The sequence below is a fragment of the Jaculus jaculus genome, chromosome 18, assembly GCF_020740685.1.
Source record: "Jaculus jaculus isolate mJacJac1 chromosome 18, mJacJac1.mat.Y.cur, whole genome shotgun sequence".
In the NCBI taxonomy this organism is placed as follows: Eukaryota; Metazoa; Chordata; class Mammalia; order Rodentia; family Dipodidae; genus Jaculus; species Jaculus jaculus.
Genome location: NC_059119.1, coordinates 34,136,069 through 34,160,290, shown reverse-complemented (window position 1 = coordinate 34,160,290; position 24,222 = coordinate 34,136,069). Strand labels below are relative to the sequence as shown.

The 24,222-nt window shown below is 42.5% G+C and overlaps 1 protein-coding gene across 6 annotated transcripts in view; it reads left to right on the top strand.

The window, feature by feature from the left end:
* Erc1 (ELKS/RAB6-interacting/CAST family member 1) overlaps positions 1-24,222 on the top strand; it is a 346,919-nt gene that overhangs the window by 43,665 nt on the left and 279,032 nt on the right. For all 6 annotated transcript variants that reach the window (XM_045137240.1, XM_045137238.1, XM_045137236.1 and 3 more), the window contains exons 3-4: positions 11,652-12,068; positions 20,747-20,821. In XM_045137240.1, coding sequence (XP_044993175.1) covers positions 11,652-12,068; positions 20,747-20,821 — 492 coding nt within the window. The remainder of the gene's footprint in view (positions 1-11,651; positions 12,069-20,746; positions 20,822-24,222) is intronic.

Here is a 24,222-nt window from a genome sequence, read left to right as displayed (position 1 = left end):
ACGTAATCTAAGGCTGGTCTTGAACTCACAGTGATCCTCTTACCTCTGCCCCCCAAGTGTTAGTATTAAAGGTGTACACCACCATACCTGGCTATTTTCTTTATTTTTATATTTATTTATTTGAGAGAGGGAGAGAGAGACAGACAGACAGACAGAGAAAGAGGCAGGAGAGGGAGAGAGAGAATGGGCATGCCAGGGCCTCCAGCCACTGCAAATGAACTCCAGATGCATGCACCCTCTTGTGCATCTGGATTACATGGGTCCTGGGGAATTGAACTTTGTCCTTTGGCTTTGCAGGCAAGTGTCTTAGCCACTGAGCCATCTCTCTAACCCTATTTTCTTTTCTGATTGTAATCTTAATGAATTTGATGTTTGATATTGCTCATTTAAAAAGCTAATATCCTTTATAAAATAATTTAAATGGGAGACTTGTTTAAAATAAATAGTAAATCAGTTTTTTTTTTTAATTTGGAATGGAGGAACTTTGTTGGTGAATGTTTACCTAGCATGCATGAAGCTCTGGGTTCAATCCCCAGCACTGCATAAAGTTAGGCATTGGGGAGCAAGACTCTAATCCTAGGAGGATCAGGAGTTCAAGGTCCTCTTTAGCCACATACCAGCCTGGGCTTCTGGAGACCCATCTCAAAGAAATTGGAAAGGAATTTCTTAATTTGATAATTTTATTTCCCTTTAAACTTTAAAAAAAGATTTTATTTATATTTATATTTTATATTTATTTATTTATTTGAGATAGAGGAGACAGAGAGAATGAATGAGCATACCAGGACCTCTAGCCATTGCAAATGAACTCCAGATGCGTGTGCCACCATGTGCATCTGGCTTATGTGGAACTTGGAGAATCAAACTTGTGTCCTTAGGCTTCACAGGCATGCGCCTTAACTGCCAAGCCATTTCTCCAGCCGTATTTTTATTTATTTATTAGAGAGAGAGGGTGGGAGAGAGAGAATGGGCACTCCAGGGCTAAGAGAGAGAGAGAGAGAGAGAGGGAAGGAGGGAGGGAGGGAGGGGGGAATGAATGAATATGAATGGGCACTTCAGGGCCTCTAGTCAGTGCAAACAAACTCCAGATGCATGTGCCACCATGTGCACCTGGCTTACGTGGGACCTAGAGAATTGAACCTGGGTCCTTAGGCTTCGCAGGCATGTGCTTTAACCACTAAGCCATCTCTCTAGCCCTAAACTTTTTTTCCTGTGTTATAATTCTAGATAATTTTTTTGGAGTGTGTCAGATATTGGTATTTTAGGTTTTATTATTCCATTGAGAACATTATTTGAATGTCCTTCATTCATTGCATCCTTCAGTAGTATTTTCATTTGAAAACTGGTCATGGGCTGAGGATATGGCTCAAGGGTTAAAGGCACTTGCTTGCATAGCTTACTGGCCTTGGTTCATTTCCCCAGTACCCACAACATATATTAATATATTATTAATGATGAACAATTAATTATTAGTAATATATGTAGTATATATAAATGTGTGTGCACATAGTTTTGCATGTGTGGGGGGCACACATGCCTTGGTGTGTGCATTGGAAATCAGGAGAAAATTTTCTGTTTTTTTTTCTTCGAGGTAGGGTCTCACTCTAGCCCAGGCTGACCTGGAATTTACTATGGAGTCTCAGGGTGGCCTCAGCGGCAGTCCTCCTACCTCTGCCTCCCGAGTGCTGGGATTAAAGGCGTGTGCCACCACGCCCGGCTCAGAAGATTTTCTGGTGTTGGTCTTTGCTCTCCATCCTGTTTGACCAAGGTCTGCTGTCATTGTTCACTGCTACATTAGTCAGGCTAGCTGGCTTGTGAGCTTCAGGGAAGTTCTTTTGCTGCCCCCTTCTTGGCCTAGGTGGACTGGGAGTACAGAGTCCACATGGGTTCCAGGGATCCACATTCATATACTCAAATTCAACAAGCAGTTTGTCCACTGAGCCATCTTTCTAGCATAGGAATATGTTGTAATTGGTTCCAAGATAGGAGCTTTCTGAATTATAGCCCAAATAAAAATGAAAACAGGTTTCATGATATAGTGCCTGCTTCCCTTTATGGGAGAGAGAAATATTTTAAATTTTATTTTGTTTTACTGATAAAAAAGATGATTCTTAACCATTAAATTGGTTTTACAGCATATTCCATAACAAATCAGTGTAAAAAGTCAGTAGTCACATTAGAAGTTCTGCTGTCGCATAAAAACTCTCAGCTCCGGGCTGGAGAGATGGCTTAGCGGTTAAGCGCTTGCCTGTGAAGCCTAAGGACCCTGGTTCGAGGCTCGGTTCCCCAGGACCCACGTTAGCCAGATGCACAAGGGGGCGCACACGTCTGGAGTTCGTTTGCAGTGGCTGGAAGCCCTGGCACGCCCGTTCTCAATCTCTCTCTCTGTCTCTTTCTCTCTCTCTGTCATTCTCAAATAAATAAATAAAAAATGAACAACAAAAAAAAACCTCTCAGCTCCTATATAATTTCACTATAGAAGATTGGTTAGAAAGTTCCAGGATCATAGGATACTGTGGCTGCTGACCGCTCCAGCAAATGCCGAAAATCCCCAAGAGTAATTGAACAAAATGCCGGCTTACTGCACTGAGACAGTGTAGATAGATGTACATGTCTGCCTGGAGATGTGCAGCCTGGCTTGAGCAGGGAGCCTTTAACCCTTAAGGTGTGTACCCTGTGGGAAGGTAGCCCTGAAATCAGGTGTGCCCTTTTAATTTTATCTTTTTCTTTTTTTAAATTTATTTTTATTTTAGACAGAAAGGGAGAGAGAAGGGGTGCAGCAGGGTCTTTAGTCACTGCAGATGAACTCCACACACATGTGCCACCTTGTGCATCTGACTTAGATGGGACCTGGAGAATTGAACCTGGGTCCTCAGGCTTCACAGACAAGTGCCTTAAACACTAAGTCATCTCTCCAACCCCATTTTTTAATTTTTAAAGGTAGAGTTGAAAGTGTGTGTGTGTGTGTGTGTGTATTAATGTCTTGATTAATATGGAACTCCATAAATAGTCTAGGCTGGCTCCAACTTGCAGTGATACTTATGTTTCCTCTTGAGTGTTGGGATCTTAAGCATGAGCCACTGTGCCTTCACAAAGTATTCCTGTTGATGCAGGCATTTCCTTTCCTTGTTGAAGGTTCTTTAAATATTTTTTAAAAAAATATTCTGTCTATTTGAGAGCGAGAAAGAGGTAGATAGAAAAAGAATGAATGAGTGCACCAGGGCCTCAACCCCCACAAACTAACTCCAGATGCATGTGCCACTTTGTATATATGGCATTACTTGGGAAATTGAACTTGGGTCCCTAGGCTTTTCAGGCAAGTGCCTTAGCCACTAAGCTATCCCTCTAGCCCCCCCCCCTTTTTTTTGGTGTGTGTGTGTGTATGTGTTGGGGACGGTGTAGGCAAGTGTGTCGTGGCACATATGTGGAGGTCAGAGGACAACTTTGAGGTGTCTGTGCTCCACCTTCTCTGAGATAGGTTCTCTTGACACTGCATGCATGCATCTGGTTTTACATGGGCATTGAGTTGATCCTGGACCTGCAGCCTTTACCAGCAAGCACCTTCAACTACTGAGTCATCTTCTCCAGCTCCCTGGATGAAGATTTTTTTTTTTTTTTTTTTTTTTTTTGGTTTGTCGAGTTAGGGTCTCCTTCTAGGCCCACCTGACCTGGACTTCACTATGTAGTCTCAAGGTGGCCTAAGACTCACGGCGATCCTGCTACCTCTGCCTCCCGGCCTGGGATGAAGATTTTAGTTCTACTTCTATTCTTTATAGATCCTTTGCCTCGGAAACATTGTTTATGAATCAACACAGTTTTGATATAATGATCATCTTCTGTATTAAACTGCATGAACTAATGTCATTACAAAAACACAGTTTAAAACAAAATAGACTATGTATCTTTTAGAATTTGCCACTTTCATTGTATTTTATCTTAGCTACTGTTTTTTGCAGTAACTGGCATAGCTGGCATATCAGTTTCACATTTTGATTTCAAAGATCCTATTATAATCTTGTTCCAAATGTCAGACAGTGACTTTTTAGCTCGGTTATAAACAGTCACTGATGCATTGTTGGACTATAAGATGATTTTACAAAGTCTTTGTTTTAATAAAAAGTCCTTGTGCTGGGCGTAGTGGTGCACGCCTTTAATCCCAACACTTTGGAGGCAGAGGTAGGAGGATCGCCATGAGTTCGAGGCCACCCTGAGACTACATAGTGAATTCCAGGTCAGCTTGACCTAGAATGAAACCCTACCTAAAAAAAAAAGTCCTTGTATAGGCTTAAATGAGAACATTTTTATTGCTTACTTGAATTCACCTTTTTTTTTTCCTTTTTCTTTTTTTTGGGGGTTTTTCAAGGTAGGGTCTCACTCTGGCCTAGGTAGACCTGGAATTGACTATGTAGTCTCAGGCTGGCCTCGAATACCTGGTGATCCTCCTACTTCTGCCTCCCAAGTGCTGGGATTAAAGGCATGCGCCACCACACCCGCTCTTTTTTTTTTTTTTTAAATTTTGAGGTAGGGTCTTATTCTATCCCAGGCTGACCGGGGGTTCACTATGTATTCTCAGGGTGGCCTTCAACTCATGGTGATCCTCCTGCCTCTGCCTCCTGAGTGCTGGGATTAAAGCATGCACTACCATGCCTAGAAAGTGTTTTTTTTTTAATTAATTAAATTAAAGATTTTTTTTATTACTTTTTTTTTTCTGTAGCTGAGTGTGGTGGCACATGCCTTTATTAATCCTAGCACTCGGGAGACAGAGGCAGGAGGATTGCTGTGAGTTCCAGGCCAGTCTGAGACTAAAGAGTGAGTTCCAGATCAGCTTGGACCAGGTCCCCACCCCAGTCCAAGCTAATTAGAACTCACTTTGTAGCTCAGGCTGGCCTTTTGAACTCATGACTGTCCTCTTACCTCAGCCTCTGGACTGCTGGGATTATAGACATGAGCCAACACACCTGGCTAGTGGAACCATTATATATTGATTTTAGGCTATGTGCTATCCAAATTTTATACCGTATTCATTTTGAACTTGATTACACCTTGGTGATGCTTGATGGGAAAGAGATTTTCAAGGCTGGCAGATTTTGCATACAGGACCAATCTTAAAATTGATTAATATAAATATCTCATTAGTGTGTATATAAAAAATTTAAGATGGGGCTGGAGGGATGACTTGCAGGTGAAGGTGCTTGCTTGTGAAGCTTAAGGATTCAGGTTCTATTCCCCAGGACACATGTAAGCCAGATGTACAAGGTGGCACATGTGTCTGGAATTTGTCTGCAGTGGCTGGAGACCCTGGAGTGCCCATATCCTCTCTCTCTCTTTCTTTCAAAAAAATAATAAATCTTAAAAAATTAAAAACAAGTGCTACTTTCCTATGGAGCATATGCTTGAGTATCCATGGCTCCCTACTCAAGAGAGACTACATGTCTTCTGGTATGCAGAGATGCACAGGGAGAAGCAAAGCAAAGTTCTTAGTGTACTAATGTTCACATCTTGTTGAGTGCGAAGCCATGTTAGACAGCAAGGACATAAAAAGGTATAGAAATGTGCTTGCAGCAGGCAAGACCAGCTAGGGTGTTAATTACAAAGCAACCCCCTCCTCAGAGCATAGGGATTTATTGAGGCAGCCTTACATATTCATGCAAGGGTTGGCCCATTTCTATATATGCTTAATTTAGGAACTCACTTTTCAGTGTGCTCATGTTTATAAGATTAAAATAATAGATAGGAGTGCCTCTGGCTATGCCCAGCCTGCTCCATAAAGTGCCAGCTGAAAATAAAGGACAGGATAACTTGAAGACACATTAATGTAGGAGTCTACCTGAAGGTGCCTGCCTGACTTGTGCATTGGCTAACACTAACTATAGTGCACACACTTAGTTGTTTTCTAATATATATATATATTTATTTTTCATTTATTTACTTGAGATAGATAGAGAGTGAGGGTCATGGATATCCAGGCCATTTTATGTCAGGAGGGAGTATGTTGTGAGGAGCCCTACCCTTCCTTTGGCTCTTAGATTCTTTCTGCCACCTCTTCTGCATTAGACCCTGAGCCTTGGAAGGTGTGATTGAGATGTTACTCAGTACTCCAGTCACTTTCCACGTTCTGAGTCATCCCAAAGTCACTGCCATCTGAAATGAGAAGATTCTCTACCCAAAGTGAGAGTAACATTAATATAAGGGTATGAAGAGAAGTGCTTACTGGGCAGTTTGATAAGCATAGTATATACATTTTTCCAGACATCAGCAGATGTTACACCCCCAGGGCTCATGACTACCCGTTTTAAGTTTTCAGTACCAGGGATGTATTCCCTCCCATGGAGCGGGCCTCCAGTCCAATTGGAGGGCAGTTGGTTTCCACCATGATGGCTCATTTGGCCTGGCTGGCCAAATATAAGGCTTGCAGTGTCCACTGTTGAGTATCTTCACTGGTGATATCTCCTTCTCCCATTGAACTGCATGTAGAATGGCTTCTTCCAGCTTTCTGTCAGCTGGTCTACATGGAGGAGGTTATCAGCTCAGTACAGCAGGATTTCTCAGTGGCCTTGCAGCCCAAGTGTGTGGAGTCTTCAGCAATAGGGTCTTACCATCTATTCCTTGTGGGAAACCAAGGGCCTCAGCAATGGCCTATAATGTTTTGGGGGCATCAGGGTCTCCCTGGCCAACAACTCAATGGAAGGTATCCCATCCCTGGCACTGAAATTTTCCTAGCATCAATCTATGGCTTGTGAATGTTCCATTGTCCAAAAATGGAGGATTCCATATGATTTATTTATATCCTCTTGGATTTTGATTAGCCCTCCCTCCACCTTTCCGTTACTCAGTCTCTTCCCCTGACCTCACTTTGGGCCTTTTCACCCCCTACTAATCTATTCTTCTACTTACATTGGTTTATTTCTTGAAAGTTTTTCTTTTACCTTTTATTAGGAGGGATAAATTTTCCTGGGTACAGCAATTTGGGTTGACAGTCATGGTCTTTTAGCTTTTTAAATACCATTATCCAAGCTCTTTTGGCTTTAAAGAGTTTGTATTGATAAGTTGGGTGTAATTCTAATGGGCTTATCTCTGTATGTAATGAGCTGTTTTTCTCTTACAGCTTTTACTATTTTCTCTTTGTGTCCTGTATTCTGTATTTTGTTTTATTGAAGGGAGTGGGAGGTTTAAGGTACAATGTCGCCTTAGCCCAGATTGACCTGGAATTTACTCTGTAGTGTCAGGGTGGCCTTGAATTTATGGAGATCTTCCTACTTTAGCCTGCAGAATGCTGGGATTAAAGGCGTGCGCCACCCCACCAAGTGCTTATGTTTCATCATGTGACATGGGGCACCTCTGGTCCTGTGCATTTGGTGTTCGGTGTACCTCCTGTACCTGGATTGGTCTCTCTTTTGTAAGGTTGAGAGAATTTTCTTCAGTAATGTTGAATGTGTTCCGTATGCCCTTGGCCTTTATTTCTCCCCCTTCCTATATGCCTATGATCCAAATATTTGATCTTTTTAAGGTATCCCAAAGTTACCTCTGGTTCTGTTTGCACATTTTTGAACTCGACATTGTTTTGAGTTGTCATGTAATTCTTCTTTCTTGTCTTTCAAGTTCCAAAATCCTGTCCTGCATGTGGTCAGTTTGGGTGGTGAAGCTTTCATGGGAGCCTTTTAAGAAGGTTATTTCATTTCTGCTTTCTGTTATGTTTTCCTCAGCATTTCCATCTCTCGCTTGCATTCCACTTTTGATTTTCTTTTTTTCTCACTCTAGCCCAGGTTGACCTGAAATTCATTATGTAGTCTCATGGTGGCCTCAAACTCACAGCAATCCTCCTACCTCTGCCTCCCAAGTGCTGGGATTAAAGGTGTGTGCCACTACACCTGGCTTCTTCTTTTTAAAATATTTTATTTATTGATTGATTTAGGAGAGAGAGAAAGAGAGGGAGACAGATAGAGAGGGAATGGGCATGCCAGAGCCCCTCACCACTATAAATGAACTTCAGATGCATCTGGCTTACATGGGTACTGGAAAATTGAACTTGAGTCTTTAGGCTTTAGGCAAGTACCTTAAGGGCTAAGCTGCTTCTCCAGTCATCCATTTTCATTTCTTTATTTTTTTTTAAAGTTTTAAAAAAAATTTTTTTTGTTCATTATTTATTTATTTATTTGAGAGCTACAGACACAGAGAGAAAGACACATAGAGGGAGAGAGAGAGAATGGGCGCACCAGGGCTTCCAGCCACTGCAAACGAACTCCAGACGCGTGCGCCCCCTTGTGCATCTGGCTAACGTGGGACCTGGGGAACTGAGCCTCGAACCGGGGTCCTTAGGCTTCAGAGGCAAGCGCTTAACCGCTAAGCCATCTCTCCAGCCCTCATTTCTTTACTTTTAAAACTGTATTATTTATTTATTTGAGTGTGAGTGGAGGATGGAGGGAGAGAGGGAGAATGGGTGTGCCAGGGCCTCTGGTCACTGCACATGAATTCCAGACACATGTGCCACCATGTTCATCTGGCTTTTATTAGTTCTTGGAAGTGAACTCGAGTCCTTAGGCCTTGCAGGCAAGTGCCTTAACTGCTAAGAAGCCATCTCTCCAGCCCCCATTTTCTTTTTCTTTTTTTTAAAATATATATATTTAAAATTTTTATTAGCATTTTCCATGATTATAAAAAAAAATATACCATGGTAATTCCCTCCCTCCCCCCCCACTTTCCCCTTTGAAATTCCATTCTCCATCATATTACCTCCCCATCACAATCATTGTCCTTACATATATACAATATCAACCTATTTCCAGCCTCCATTTTCATTTCTTGATTTGGTCTTAAAATTTTTTTTTTTTTGCTTACTTATTTATGAGAGGGGGGGAGAGGGAGGGAGGGAAGGAGAGTGGGGAAGGGAGGGAGGGGGAGAGGGAGAGAATGAGCATGCCAGGGCCTTTAGTCACTGCAAACGAACTCCAGATGCATGTACCACCTTGTGCATCTGGCTTTATGTGCATACTAGGGAATCAAACCTGGGTCCTTTGGTTTTGCAGGCAAGTGCCTTTCCCACTAAGCCATCTCTCCAGCCCATGTTGATCTCTTTTGATTGACTTTGATTTCATTAAGCTGTCTGTGGAGTACTCTTTGCTGATTCTCTTTGGTTTGCTTCAGCCATCAATTTAGTTGTTTTTGTTGGTTATCTTCCATTTCCTTCATCTATCCTTTGAGTTCATTTTGTTTCCTTTTGTCCAATTCACTGAGCCATCCTTATTTTGTAATTTGAGTTCTTTTTGCAGATTTTCTTCTATTTCCTTCAGCCATTCTTGGGAGTTTCCATTTGATTATTCTTTCTCCATTTTTTCCCCAACCAGCCATTTGTTCATTGTCTCATTATGTTTGTTTAAAATGCTTGTCGAGATTTCATTTTGATGCACAAAATTGACTTTGGGAATATAGATCAGTAAAATAAAGAATTTTATTAAGTACCAATTTTTTTTTTCAAGGTAGGGTCTTTCTCTAGCCCAGGCTGACCTGGAATTAGTCTCAGGGTGGCCTTGAACTCATGGTGCTCCTCCTACCCCAGCTTCCGAAGTGCTGGGGTTAAAGGTGTATGCCTCCATGCTGGGATCAATTTATTGATTTTTTTTTTAAATAAAAAGGTTGTACTCTTAAACATCCCCACCCCTGCCCCTATTCTGCTGAGGGTCTTCTTTGGTGGGGTTATTGGCATTCAGTGTGGAGACCAAGTGCTATCAGTCAGTTTTGGGGAGCTGCATTATACTGCCTCAGGCTATTCCTACCCACCCTGAAGCTCTTACACTCTTTTCATGCCCTCTACCATGTGCATGCCTGGCTGTACCTGTGTTTTTGTGTTGGTGCTTGTGCATCTGGAAATAGATTGTTGGTTATGTTCTTTGCCACACTTCTGTTGAGTATTTGGGTTGGTGCTAGATGTTCTCTTAGCTGTCCTTGGCTCAGTTCAGCTTTGCTTGAAGTTCAGTCATGGAGGCACCCAGTGCTAATTCATGAACAGGGCCTCCTCTAAGGTGATCCTGGCTTGGCTGGTGGGACATGTGTAGCCACTGACCTCAAAGGCCTGGGTCACGTGTGATGTGGTGAGTGGTTGCATTGGGGTGGGGTTGTCGCATATGCTCTGTCCTTAGGAGCTGGCGTATGCACAGTGCAAAGTGAGGAGGGGTGTGTGTGTCTGGGTCACATGTGCCTTACCTCATGTGTGGGGTCTGAGTGGTAGGCTAGGTAGGAGTCCGGGGCGGGTGGGGTGGGTTGGTGTCAGGAAGCTGTTACACTCACAGCAGTCTGAGTGGTGTGGTGAGGAGCCTCGGGTACACAGTCCCGAAGGTCTACAGTTCCCATGCGTGGCTTGCGGACGGTAGCCTGGGAGTGTTGGGTGCAGTATATACTCTTAATGACTAGAAGTACTAAAGTGTAGAGACATTTCTTTCTTTTCTTTCTTTTGTTTTGGTTTTTCGAGATAGGGTCTCACTCCAGCCCAGGTTGACCTGGAATTCACTATGTAGTCCCAGGGTGGCCTTGAATTCACGGCAATCCTCCTACCTCTCTGCCTCCCAAGTGCTGGGATTAAAGGCGTGCGCCACCACGCCCCGTGTGTGGAGACATTTCTAATTCCCTTTACCTGTCACCTATCACTATCCTTTGTTTTCTTTCTAATCTTGTCATTATTGTAATAATGAATATCTGTTTTATGACATTTAAATTAATTAATTAGTGATGCAGGCTCCTCACTTTGTATCCTAAACTGACTCCAAATTTGGGATCAGTCTTTCTGACACCACTTCCCAAGTGCTATGATAGGTGTGTCTAAAATGCCTTGCAACAATGAATGTTTTTATGTTTTCATCTTTGTACATTTGCCAAATCATTTCCTTTAGATACTTAGTGTACTACTGCTATGTAATCAAATTTAAAACATACACAGTTTTGTATATATATCACTGAGTTTTTCATATTTTTTGACCGTGTAGAAAAAGGTAGTCATGGCATTTTGTGCCCTCATTTTTTTCCCTGCGCATGTTTCTAGTGGGGTGTCATGTGGTGTGTGTGTGGTGTGTGTGTGTGTGTGTGTGTGTGTGTGTGTGTGTGTGTGTAGTGTATACATATGTATGTGCCCTGTTGGCACCCCATACTTGTGGAGGCCAGAGTGATCTTCAGCTGAACTGCCCCATCTCATTTTGCCTGGTCTATTTTTTTTTGAGGTAGGATCTTGCTTTAGCCCAGGCTAACCTGGTATTCACTATGTAGTCTCAGGCTGGTCTCAAACTACAGAGAGCCTCCTACCTCTGCTTCTTGAGTGCTGGGATTAAAGGCGTGTACCACCACACCCAGCTTTATTTTTATTATTTATTTGAGAGCAACAGACAGAGAGTGAGTTTGGGCATCCCAGGACCTCCTTCCACTGCAAACAAACTATACCTTTAACAATTCTGGTTTCTTTTTGGGAATAAACACAAGTTAAATTACTGGTATTTTTTAGATTATTGCAATCGCTTCTTAACAAACAAAAGCAGAATAAGGTGAATCCTAGTTTACTGAATGAGCATTCCTGAGAACCCTGGTAAGGATCTCTAGATTGTTTACAAGCTCCTTTTTGCTACTGAGGAGGAATATTACTTAGGATTTTCTTTCTCTTGTCTTTTTCCTAGCACATGCAGATGACGATCCAGGCTCTCCAGGATGAATTGCGGATCCAGAGGGACTTGAATCAGCTCTTCCAGCAAGACAGTAGCAATAGGACTGGAGAGCCCTGTGTGGCAGAGCTGACAGAGGAGAACTTCCAGAGGCTGCATGCTGAGCACGAGCGGCAGGCCAAAGAGCTCTTCCTTCTGCGCAAGACCCTGGAGGAAATGGAGCTTCGAATTGAGACCCAGAAGCAAACGCTCAATGCTCGTGATGAGTCCATTAAAAAGCTTCTGGAGATGTTACAAAGCAAAGGACTTTCTGCCAAGGCTACTGAGGAAGACCATGAGAGGACAAGACGGCTGGCAGAGGCAGAGATGCATGTTCACCATCTAGAAAGCCTTTTAGAGCAGAAAGAAAAAGAGAATAATATGTTAAGAGAGGTAAGTTTCTATTTTTTTCAATTGTTTTGCTTTATTGATTGTTTTTTTTTTCCCCTTGTTAATCAGAGCTGGGTGTGGTGATGCATACGTTTAATGCCAGCACTCAGGAGGCAGAAGTAGGAGGAGTTTGGGCCAGCCTGGACTAAATTGAGACTCTACCTCAAAACAAGAACAACAATGTCAAAAAACCCAAAATCACAAGCTTGGCCTAGATAGATTTATATGCTACTGGAGAGAAGTTCTTCTTTTGTTATTCAGTATTTCACTACTTTCTTTTATGATGTGCTTTCTTGAATGGGATGACATCATCTGATACATATATATATGGCTTCATAACTTCCACTTGTTCCCTGCTCCATACACCTGATTTCTAAGAGGCTCCCTGGGGAGCAGTGAATTTTCTTTGTTACTTGCCTCTAGATTTGTTTATGGAGACAGCACAGCAAAACTACAATCAGAATCAGAGCATTTATGTACTAATCATTTCTAAAACATTAATGAGAGAATGTAAACTGTCATATCAGTTTCTGTGTGCTCATAAAATCCTTAGATGCAATAATGAATGTTTGCTTGTGGTTTCCGTAGAAACAGTTGCCTCCTTATGAAAGATGTGGTAAAAATTGTTTGCTGCCATGGAGGCACAGCCAGAAAGGGTGGTAAAGACAGCACATTGTTGCATATGTTTTAGAGGAAACAGACTTAAGTCAACTTCTGTAAATTCCTCACCACCTAGGAGTGGAAGGAAGGAGATTTTAACAAAATGGCATATTCTCATACAGTAAAATTGTAATAGGAAAACATACCTCTGATTTTATAGTTCTATAGTTAATCCATTAAAAATCTGAAATATTTATTTGTAGCTGTCATTTTCATTTTTAAAGAACTTAACAGTTTTTTCTTTTCTTTTTTTTTTCTTTTTGAGGGTAGGGTCTTTTGCCCAGGCTGTTCTGGCACTCACGCTGTAGTCCTAGGCTGGCCTTGAACTCCTACCTCTGCCTCCTGAGCGCTGGGATTAAATGTGTGCGCCACCATGCCTGGCTATTTTTATTTGCTTATTTGAGAGAGAGAGAGAAAGAAGCAAATAGAGAAAATGGACGTGCCAGGGCTTCCAGCCCTGCAAACAGACTCCAGACACAGCCACCACCTTGTATATCTGGCTTACATAGGTCCTGGGGAATCAAACCTGGGTCCTTTGGCTACGCAGGCAAGCACCTTAACCACTAAGCCATCTCTTCAGCCCAATTATTCATTTGTTAAAATTATTTTATTGCCAGGCGTGGTGGTGCGTGCCTTTAATCTCAGCACTCAGGAGGCAGACGTAGGAGGATCACTGTGAGTTCTAGGCCACCCTGAGACTACATAGTGAATTCTAGGTCAGCCTGGGCCAGAGTGAGACCCTACCTCAAACGAACCAAAAAAATAAATAAATTTTTTTTTTTAATTTACTTGAGAGAGAGAGAGAATATGTGTGTGTTTGTGTGTAAGTATGGGCACACCAGAGCCACTGCAGATGAACACCAGATGCATGTGCCACTTTGTGCAACTGGCTTTACTGGAGTCCTGGAGAATTGAACCTGAGCCAATAGGCTTTATAAACAAGCACCTTTAACCACTGAGCCATTTCTCCAGACCTACAATTATTACTTAAAAAAAATTCATTCTTTTTTTCTTTTCTTTTCCTCCCTTCCCTGTATGTATGTATGTATGTATGTATGTATGTATGTATGTATGTAGATATTTACTTTTTTCCAAGGTAGTGTCTCACTTTAGTCCAAACTGACCTGGCATTCACTCTGTAGTCTCGGGCTGGCCTCGAACTCACAGTGATCTTCTACCTCTGCCTCCAAAGTGCTGTGATTAAAGCCGTGCACCAACATGCTCAGCTTTAAAAAAAATATAGAATGAGGGCTGGAGAAATGGCTCAGCAGTTAAGGCATTTGCCTGCAAAGCCTAACAACCTGGGTTTCATTCTCCAGTACCTATGTAAAGCCAGATACACAGAGTGGTGCATGTATCTGGACTTAGTTTTCACTGGCAGGAGGTCCTGGCATAGTCTATTTGTATTCTCTCCCCTCCCCCGCTTACAAATACATACATACATACATACATACATACATACATACATACATAACCTCCCTAACTTGAAAAAAAAATAAGACCTCCCACCCCCACAATTTAATTTTATTATTTATTTATTTATTTTGGTTTTTCGAGGTAGTGTCTCACTCTACCCCAAGCTGACCTGGAAAAACTATAGGACTTGTCAGTCAAACACACAATTCAAGGTTGCCATTTGTAACATAGAATTATTTTATAGGAAACATAGTAGGGATGACTTTAGATTAGAAAAGGATGTTTATAGTGCTCATTCTGTTTTCGTTGACCGGTCTTTGATGCATTATTGTTCTTTGAATCTTGTATTTTTTGTTTACTGAAATTAAGCTGTTGCTTGGCTCACTGTTAGGTTTTCTATTATCTGTAGCACTTTTGGCAGGTGAATGAGGACACCTACAGGATAAGCTCCACATTACAGGCCAGATTGGGTTAGTGCTTAGGGATTGGGCACAAGGAGTCTTAACAGACGTTACAGATGGTGGTTATGCAGACAACAAACTTTGAGACCTAGATTTTGATACCTAGTATGTTAGCAGAGAATACTGAAATAAGCCATGGAATTAAATAAAATATTTTTAAGTCTAAAATATATATTTGAGGAGGGGGGGGAGAGAGGGAGGGAAGGCAGAGGCAGATAGAATAGGCATGCCAGGGCCTCCAGCCACTACAAATGAACTCCAGATGCGTGTGCTGCCTTGTGCATCTGGCTTATGTATGTACTTATAATTGAACCTGGCTCCTTAGGCTTCTCAGGCAAGCGCCTTAACCACGAAGCCACCTCTCCAGCCCCAATTTTAAACTTTATTGACAGCATCCATAAGTATAGATAATAGATTATGATAATTCCCACCCACTACCCCGGTTGTCCCCCTTCTAAATCCACCCTCTATTGAATCACTTCTTTCTAGTTCCTCTTCTCTTTTTCCCCTTCCCCCTCCTCTTCTCTTTCCATGTCCTTGGTTTTTTGAGGTAGGGTCTCTCACTTTATCCCAGGGTGACATGGAATTCACTGTGTATACTCAGGGTGGCCTTGAATTCACAATGACCCTCCTACCTCTGCCTCCCAAATGCTGGGTTAAAGGTGTGCACTACCACGCCTGGCTCTCTTCTATTTTGATGTTATGATCTTTTCCTTCTATTCTGAAGGTCTCATGTAGGTAGTGTCAGGCACCATATGAGCTCATGAATGTCAAGGCCACTTTGCATCTGGATGACAGCTTTATAAGCAGTCCTTCCCTTCCTTTGGCTCTTACATTCTTTCCACCACTTCTTCCAGTGCCTTGGACAGTGTGATAGAGAGGTCTCAGAAATGAACTCTACTGTCATTTCTTCTTAACACTGTTGTGACTTCTGAGTCACCCCAGTGGTCACCACCATCTGAAAAGAGAAGCTTCTGTAACTGAAAGTGAGAGTGGCATTAACGCATGAGCATAAGCATGAAGAAGTCGCTTAGTGATCATCTCAGTACTTGGAAGGTAAAGGCAAGAGGAACATAGATTCAAGGCAATTTCTTTCCGTATAGGATGTTTGGGGGCATCCTGGTTTATATGAGACCCAGTCTCAAAAAATCCCTTTTGGCAACAAGGTTTTATTTATTTTTAAACAAAGAATGTTTGGTCAGCATAATGCAGCTGATAAAGTTGGTAAAGAGCTGTAGTCTCATGATACTTACAGTGGCTGAGGGAAGATACTAAACAATACCGAGGAACCATCCATTTACTATTTACTTCCATTATCTCCTTTTTAATAATATGTATTTTTGAGTTTTTGAGGTAGAGTCTTGTTCTAGCTCAGGCTGACCTGGAATTCACTATGTAGTCTTAGGATGGCCTTGAACTCACATTGATCCTCCTACCTCTGCCTCTCAAGTGCTGGGATTAAAGTAGTATCCCATCATGCCCAGCTTAAATATATTTTTTATATTATTTACTTTTGAGAGCGGGAGAGAGAGAGGGACAGAGGCAGACAGAGAATGGGTATGTCAGGGCCCCTAGCCACTGCATATGAACTCCAGACGCATGTGCTGTCTTATGTATCTGGTTTTATGTGGTACTGGGGAATTGAAGCTGGGTTCTTTGGCTTTGCAGGCAAGTATCTTAACCACTAAGCCATCTCCAGCATTTCTTTCTCTTCTGTGTTGAGACCAGTAACCCAGAATATGTGTGGAGGTTTGAGTCTGTTAAGGGAACTTCACAGATATTTTACCCATTGAATCTGAAGGCTAAAATTTGAAAAAAAGAAACTTAGATTCAAGTGCAACTTTTCATTTACAAGTGCTCCTTTCTCTCAGATGTGCAGATAAAAATTTGCTTCCTTTTATGCTGTTGCATGTGGAGCCTAAGATATTTCATATGCTACATGAGCTACATCCTTGACCTTTATCAATTAATTTTGTGCTATGGTTGGACTCACAGCTTGATGCATATTAGGCAAGTGAATTATCAGTGGACTATATTATTAGCCCAGCTTTTATTTATTTATTTTTGTTTTGTTTTGTTTCGATATAGTTTCTTGTTCTAGCCAAGCTGACCTGAAACTCACTCTGTACCCCTAGGCTGGCCTTGAACTCACAGTGTTCCTCCTACCTCTACCTCTGGAGTGCTGGGACTAAAGCCATATGCCACCATGCCCAGCACCTGGCTTGTTTTTTATTTTTCATAGTTAAAAAAAATGTTACTGGGAGCTTTAATATTGAACATACTGCAAATGAATCATATTCCAGTCCTCTTTAGTCCCTCCTCTCAGCTCCCACTCCCTCTTTAGTAGGCATATTGGTGTTCACTCTAGGGTCAGGAACACACCAGTCAGTTCTGTATGGGGGAGAAGGTCTCATAGGATGCCTCCCCCTCTGTGGCTCTTCCACACACTCCTCCCGTCTTTCCCCAGGAATACACCAGTCAGTTCCTGTAGGGAGGAGAAGGTCTCATAACACGCCTCCCCACTCATCTTCCCTCATGCTCCCTGAGACTGGGAGGCATGTTAGAAGTCTCTTTCAGGACTGAGCTCTTATCAGCCTCTTATTTTCTGCTTTGATGAGTTTTGAGTCTCCTCAGTACTTCCCCCATCTCTCTGGAGATGGCTGTCTGGCTGACAGAGAAGCACTTCTTTGTAGCCTGCCTCTTCCTCTGTAATGTTTCTTGTGCTGGGTCTGGTGTGGTAGAGATGATGAGTCCTGTGCTAGGTACTTGGCTTTCTCTTACTGTCATTTTGATGGGTTTTGGGGCTCCTTAGTATTTGCCACTGTCTGTAACAAGCAGGTTCTCTAACCAGAGCAGCATTGATCAAAAGAGACATATATGTAATTTATGGAAGCCTTTTTTTTGAGGTAGGGTCTCACTCCAGCCCTGGCTGACCTGAAATTCACTCTGTATTCCCAGGTGGCCTCAAAGTCACAGCGATCCTCTTACCTCTGTCTCCCAAGTGCTGGGATTAAAGATGTGTGCCACCACGCCCAGCTTTTTGATGGGTATAACCCTCTCCGTTTAGCCAGAGAAGAGTGGAAGAGTGTCCCTCTGGGGTCTGTGGCCTTCCAAGGCATGGTTTCTGATTTCATTCTGGGTACCAGACATGAAATTCCTTCCACTGAGTGGGCCTAATACCCAAACAGAGTGCAATCGCTTATTCCTTGAAGTTGTGTAACACTATTGCACCACTGGGCACATCCTGCCTGGCTAGTTGGTTTTGTAGCTTGCAGGATCCACTGCTTGGTTACGCTGTCGGTGACTTGGTACCCTAGCAGGGAGCTGGTTTCAGCCTGAGTTCCAGCTTAATTTTTCAATGTCCCGTAACCGCAACCTATGGTGTCTTCAGAAATAGGGTCTTACCATCTACTTGCAATGGGCTGCATTGTTTTTTGGGGGCCTCATGATTCCCTGACCAACTATGCAGGGGGAGGGTGACCTAATTCTGCCACTGGGGTTTACCATGAACAGTCTGTTGTATTAGGGTAAAGCTTTCCCCAGTATAAACGTGAACCAGGGTATTTCCACCCAAACTCTTCCTCTGTCTCTCATTTTCTGTTCAATAGAGAGAGACCTTTTGATTAACTAATGAAGAAGTAGGTTTCTGTAGTGCTAATCCGTGCTTTTTCAAATTTTGTGTGTCCCTGTCCTGCCTATACTCTTCCACCCCCTGTGTTCTGTCCTTCCACTTGGCTGTCTACTTCCCCTTCTTGTACTCCTTCCCAGCTTCTCTTCTCTCCACACTCATTCTAGCTTCCTGACCAGTGCTTCTTAAAAAAAAAAAAAACATTTTATTTATTTATTTATGAAAGAGCGATAGAGGCAGATAGAGAAGGAGAATGGGCACACTAGGGCCTCTAGCCTTAGGGAGAATGGAGGTGAGAAATAGAGAAAGAAAATGAATGAGAATGAATGATTGTGTGCACCAGGGCCTCCAGCCCTGCAGACAAACGTCAGATGCATACACTACCTAGTACATCTGGCTTTATCTCAGTACTGGGGAATCAAACCTGGACCCTTAGGCTTTGCAGGCAAGTGCTGAGCCATCTTTCAAACCTAAGAATTCTCTTTTAAGAAAAATCAATTGAATGTGTTTCTTGGCTAGGAAAGAACTCTTCTTTACCCCCTGTGGTTACTAGAGTCACAAAACTGATAAGAGAATTGCCCTAAGTTGTCTGGTAACTTGAGAGTGATCCTTGAGGACCCTGGTCTCCTTCAGTTCTATCCTAAACTCTTTAAACTTTGGGTTAAAAAAAAAGAGCTCTTTTGAGCTAGGTGTGGTGGTGCACACCTTTATTCCCAGCACTTGGGAGGCAGAGGTAGGGGGATCATCATGAGTTCCTGGCCACCCTGAGACTACATAGTAAATTCCAGGTTAGCCTGGGCTACAGGGAAACTCTACCTTGAAAAATCAAAACGCAGGGTTGGAGAGATAGTTTAGCAGTAAGCACATGCCTGCAAAGCCAAAGGACCCAGGTTTGACTCCACGGGACCCACATAAGCACAAGGGTTTGCACACATCTGGAGTTCATTTGCAGTGGCTGGAGGCCATGGTGTGCCCATTCTTTCTCTTTCTCTCTACCTGCCTATTTCTGTATCTCTCACTCTTCTATCTCAAATAAATAAAAAAAAATAAAATACAAAAAAAACACAGAGGTTTTGTGGTATTTTCTAAATTTGAACTATATGAGAAAATTGTTTTAAGAACCCCCCACTCCCCTCCCTCCCTTCTTTCTTTCCTACTTCCCTCCCTCCCTCTTCATTCATTCATTCATTTTTGAGGTAGGGTTTTACTCTAGCCCAGGCTGACCTAGAATGTAGTCCCAGGGTAGCCTCGAACTCATGATGATCCTCTTATCTCTGTTTCCCAAGTGCTGGGATTAAAGGCGTGTGCTACCATGCCTGGCTCAGGAGCCCTTTTTTCCTTTCCTGGAGCCCCACTGGTGGTTGTCAACATAGCTAACTATGTGGTGGTTATTCTGGGGATGTATGCTGCAGAAAGAATATCAGCATAGATAATTTCAGTAGTCTTGTACAGTACTGATGTATCATTCTAGTGATGTATGATAGTTTCAACTATTGTAGTTAGCATTGGGGTGACTAATTTTTTTATTTTTTAAATTAAAAAATATTTTAAGGGCTGGAGAGATGGCTTAGCAGTTAAGTGCTTGTCTGGGAAGCCTAAGGACCTGGTTTGAGGCTCAATTTCCCAAGGACCCATGTTAGCCAGATGCACAAGGGGGTGCACGTGTCTGGAGTTCGTTTTCAGTGGCTGGAGGACCTGGAGTACCCATTCTCTGTCTGTTTCTCTCTGCCTCTTTCTCTCTCTGTTGCTCTCAAATAAATAAATAAATTTTAAAAATATTTTAAGCCAGGTACGGTGGTGCACACCTTTAATCCCAGCACTCGGGGGGGGGGGGCCAGAGGTAGGAGGATCAGCGTGAATTTGAGGCAACCCTGAGACTATATAGTGAACTCCAGTTCAGCCTGGACTAGAGTGAAACCCTATCTCAAAATTTTTTTTTTGCCGGGCATGGTGACACACGCCTTTAATCCCAGCACTCGGGAGGCAGAGGTAGGAGTATCGCCAAGAGTTTGAGGCCACCCCGAGACTCCATACTGAGTTCCAGGTCAGCCTGGGCTAGAGTCAGACCCTACCTTGAAAAATTAAAAGTAAAAAAAATTTGTTTGTTTTAAATTTATTAGATACGGAGAAAAAGGCAGGTGGGGGGGAGAATGGGTGCACCAGGGTCTCCAGCCACTGCAAATGAATTCCAGATGCATGAGTTACCATATGCATCTGGCTTATGTGGGTACTGGAGAGAGTCAAATCTGGGTCCTTTGGCTTCGCTGGCAAGTCCCTTATCAGATAAGCCATCTTTCCAGCCCTGGTGTGACTAATTTTAAATGACTAGCTTTTCAAAGCAGAGAGTCTCCAGTGTATGTATGATTGAGTTGGTCTGAATGCAGTTTGGATTCCCTGATCCAGAGGAAGGAGTTATCACACAGAAGGGTCCATATCCTCACAGAGGTGGCCCACCTCCCCCTTCAAACACATGAGAGTAAGAAGGAGGCCACTGACTGTCTTCTGCTTCTGTTTAGGAGATGCACCGGAGGTTTGAGAATTCCCCTGATTCTGCCAAAACAAAAGCTCTGCAAACTGTTATTGAAATGAAGGTAAGGGAGACCCTTATGTTTTTTTTTTTAAATAACTAGACATGTTCATGATGAATTTAGAAAATGGTGGTAATGCTTTAATTGGAAGATTGAGAGGAAATTTGAAGATTTAATGAAAAATGAGCCTTAAGAGAATTTCAACTTCTTTTCCTTTCAGTTGTCAGACATAACTCAACTTAGACCAAAAACAATTATCTAGAATTTCTTTAAATCAGCTGTTTTCAAACTTCTTGATGTAGAAGGGAACTATTAAAGAATAACAAGGGATTGGGGTAGAAGGGAGAAAAAATAAGAGAAGGTAGTGGAATGGATGAACAAGGTCAAATTATATTCCATATATTCAGGCATGGGGCCCACGTCTTTATCCCAGCACATGGGAGACAGAGGTAGGAGGATCTCCATGAGATTGAGGCCACTCTGAGACTACAGAGTGAGTTCCAGATCAGCCTGGGCTCCAGTGAGACCCCACTTTGAAGAACCAAAAGTGCTCCTTAGAAACTTCTGGTTTGTCACACACAGAAAGCACAGTTGAGCCTTGAGATTTATTGAAAGTAATACTCTCTAGTACTGCCTAATAAAGGACATTCTTTTAAAATTTTTATTTCTTCTTTTTTCTTTTTACTGCTTGTGAATGTGTGTGTGATCCTGAAGAACATCATGACTGTTCCGTGTGTGTGTGTGTGTGTGTGTGTGTGTGTGTGTGTGTATTCTCGTTGGGAAGACTTACCATGCAGTTTTAAAGTCATGGGATTCTTTGTAGTTACATAAATTAGCAGACTTGAATCTAATTTTGTAAGGGGTTTTATTTTGAGGCTTTACCTTTTTACAGGCTTATTTGTGCATGGTATTTCTTAAGTCCCTATTGATCATTTACAAAATACACAAATTATCTATGTTTATTGAGATTTTTTTTTTTTTACTTTTACCAAAACAGGGATGTCTAATTGTGTTAATTGGCAGTGGGTGTATTTTAAATTTTGCTTGCCTTATGCTGAGAAATAAGATGCTGATGATGTTTTAGAAAGGTCAAGTCGATGTTGTATTAGTTACTTTTCTCATTGCTGTTAAAAAATTACTGAAAAAGACAAGTTAAGGAAGTTTGTTTGTTTATTTATTTTGGTTTTTCGAGGTAGGGTCTCACTCTAGCCCAGGCTGGCCTGGAATTTACTATGTAGTCTCAGGGTGGCCTTGAACTCTCTGCGATCTTCCTACTTCTGCCTCCCGGAGTGCTGAGATTAAAGGTGTGTGCCACCTCACCTGGCTAGGAAGTTTATTTTGAATCCTGGCTTGAAGATACAGTCTATCATGATGAGGAAGGCATGACAGCAGATAACGAGGCAGCTGGTCATAGTGTGTCCACGGTCAGGAAGCAGAGAGGGATGAATGCCCGAGTGCCACTTGTTTGTTTGTTTATTTATTTATTTATTTTAAAATTATTTATTTATTTATTTATTTGAGAGCGACAGACACAGAAAGACAGATAGAGGGAGAGAGAATGAGCGCGCCAGGGCTTCCAGCCTCTGCAAATGAACTCCAGACGCGTGTGCCCCCTTGTGTATCTGGCTAGTGTGGGACCTGGGGAACCGAGCCTCGAACCGGGGTCCTTAGGCTTCACAGGCAAGCGCTTAACCGCTAAGCCATCTCTCCAGCCCTATTTATTTTTTTAATTCATTGCTGGCCACCAACATTCATAGTAGGTCTTCCTTCCTGTTGTTGCTTTTTCATTGCTGGGACAAACACCTGACCAGAAGAAGCTTATGGGAGGAAAGGGTTTACTTCAGGCTTACAGATATCAAGACAAGGTCAATCATGGCAGAGGAAGCTGGCTCACTCCAGCCTGCATCACAGCAGAGAGAAAGAGTTTGATCTGGCTCAGCACATACCTTAAGGCTGGACTCACCTCCTCCAGCAGTGCTCGTCCTACTGGATACTAAGTAGGAAACTTAATCAAAAATACCTGATCATGGGCTGGAGAGATAGCTTAGCGGTTAAGGTGTTTGCCTGCAAAGCCAAAGGTTCCTGGTTTGATTCTCTAGGACCCATGTAAGCCAGATGCACAGAGGGGCTCATGTGTCAGGAGTTCATTTGCAGTGGCTGGAGGCACTAGTGTGCCCATCCTTTCCCTCCCTCTCTTTCTGTCTCTCAAATAAATAAACAAATAAAATATATTTTAAAAAATACCTGTCAGGCCAGTTGTGGTGGCACATGCTGGTAGGAAATTGCTGGACAGGTGGAGGCAGGAGGATCAGGAATTTGAGGGCGGCCTGGGCTACACATTAAAAAAAACCTGGTCAGGCCAGGCGTGGGGGCGCATGCCTTTAGTCCCAGTACTTGGGAGGCAGAGGTAGGTGGATTGCCATGAATTTGAGGCCACCCTGAAATTACACAGTGAATTCCATGTCAGCCTATACTAGAGAGAGACACTTCCTCAATTTAAAAAAAAAAAAAAAAAAAAAAAAGCCTGACCAAGGCTGGAGAGATGGCTCAACAGTTAAGATGTTTGCCTAGTGACCCAGGTTCGATTCCCCAGTATCCACAGAAAGCCAGAGGTGATGCATGCATCTAGAGTTCATTTGCAGTGGCTAGAGGCCCTGGAGTACCCATTCTCATCCTCTCTCTCTGTGTCTTTTTCTCTCTCTCAAATAAACAAATCTTTTTTTTTTAACATTAAAAAATTTTTTTTTTTGGTCTATTTGACAAAGAAAGAGAAAGAGGGGAAAAGAGAATGGGCATGCCAGGTCCTCTAGCCACTGCAAATGAACCCCAGATGCGTGTGCCCCCTTGTGCATCTGGCTAACATGGGTTCTGGGGAATTGAACCTGGATACTTGGGCTTTACAGGCAAACACCTGAAGTGCTAAGCCATCCCTCCAGCCCTCTCTTGAATAAATAAAATATCAAAAATACCTGATCAAATTCCATCAAATTAACAAGAGTAACAATCACAGATGTTATACAGAAATTGCTGAGATGCTGAGAATGTGGCATGGACATTGGAGAATTAAGATCTAGAATATAGAAGAGTCTTTGGGGGAATGGGAAAATAGGTGATTAATAGAAAATGAAAAGAGCTCAAGAATCTTTAAGGTAGTAGTGTTCTCTTCCTTCTTATCCCTTAAGTCATCACTGGAAGGAAAAAGTTGTTTTTGTTTTATTTATTTATTTTTGCGGTAAAGTCTCACTGTAGCCCAGGCTGACCTGGAACTTACTCTGTAGTCCCAGGCTGGCCTTGAACTCACGGTGGTCCTCCTACCTCTGCCTCCCATGTGCTGGGACTAAAGGCTAGTTGGAAGGAAGAAATTGCTGGAATTTCAACAGTAAAGAGCAGGCTTTATTCAGAATTCAGGGCCCGAGAAGCTGAGTCCTCAGGTTCCACTGGCACCATAACACTAGAAACAAAAG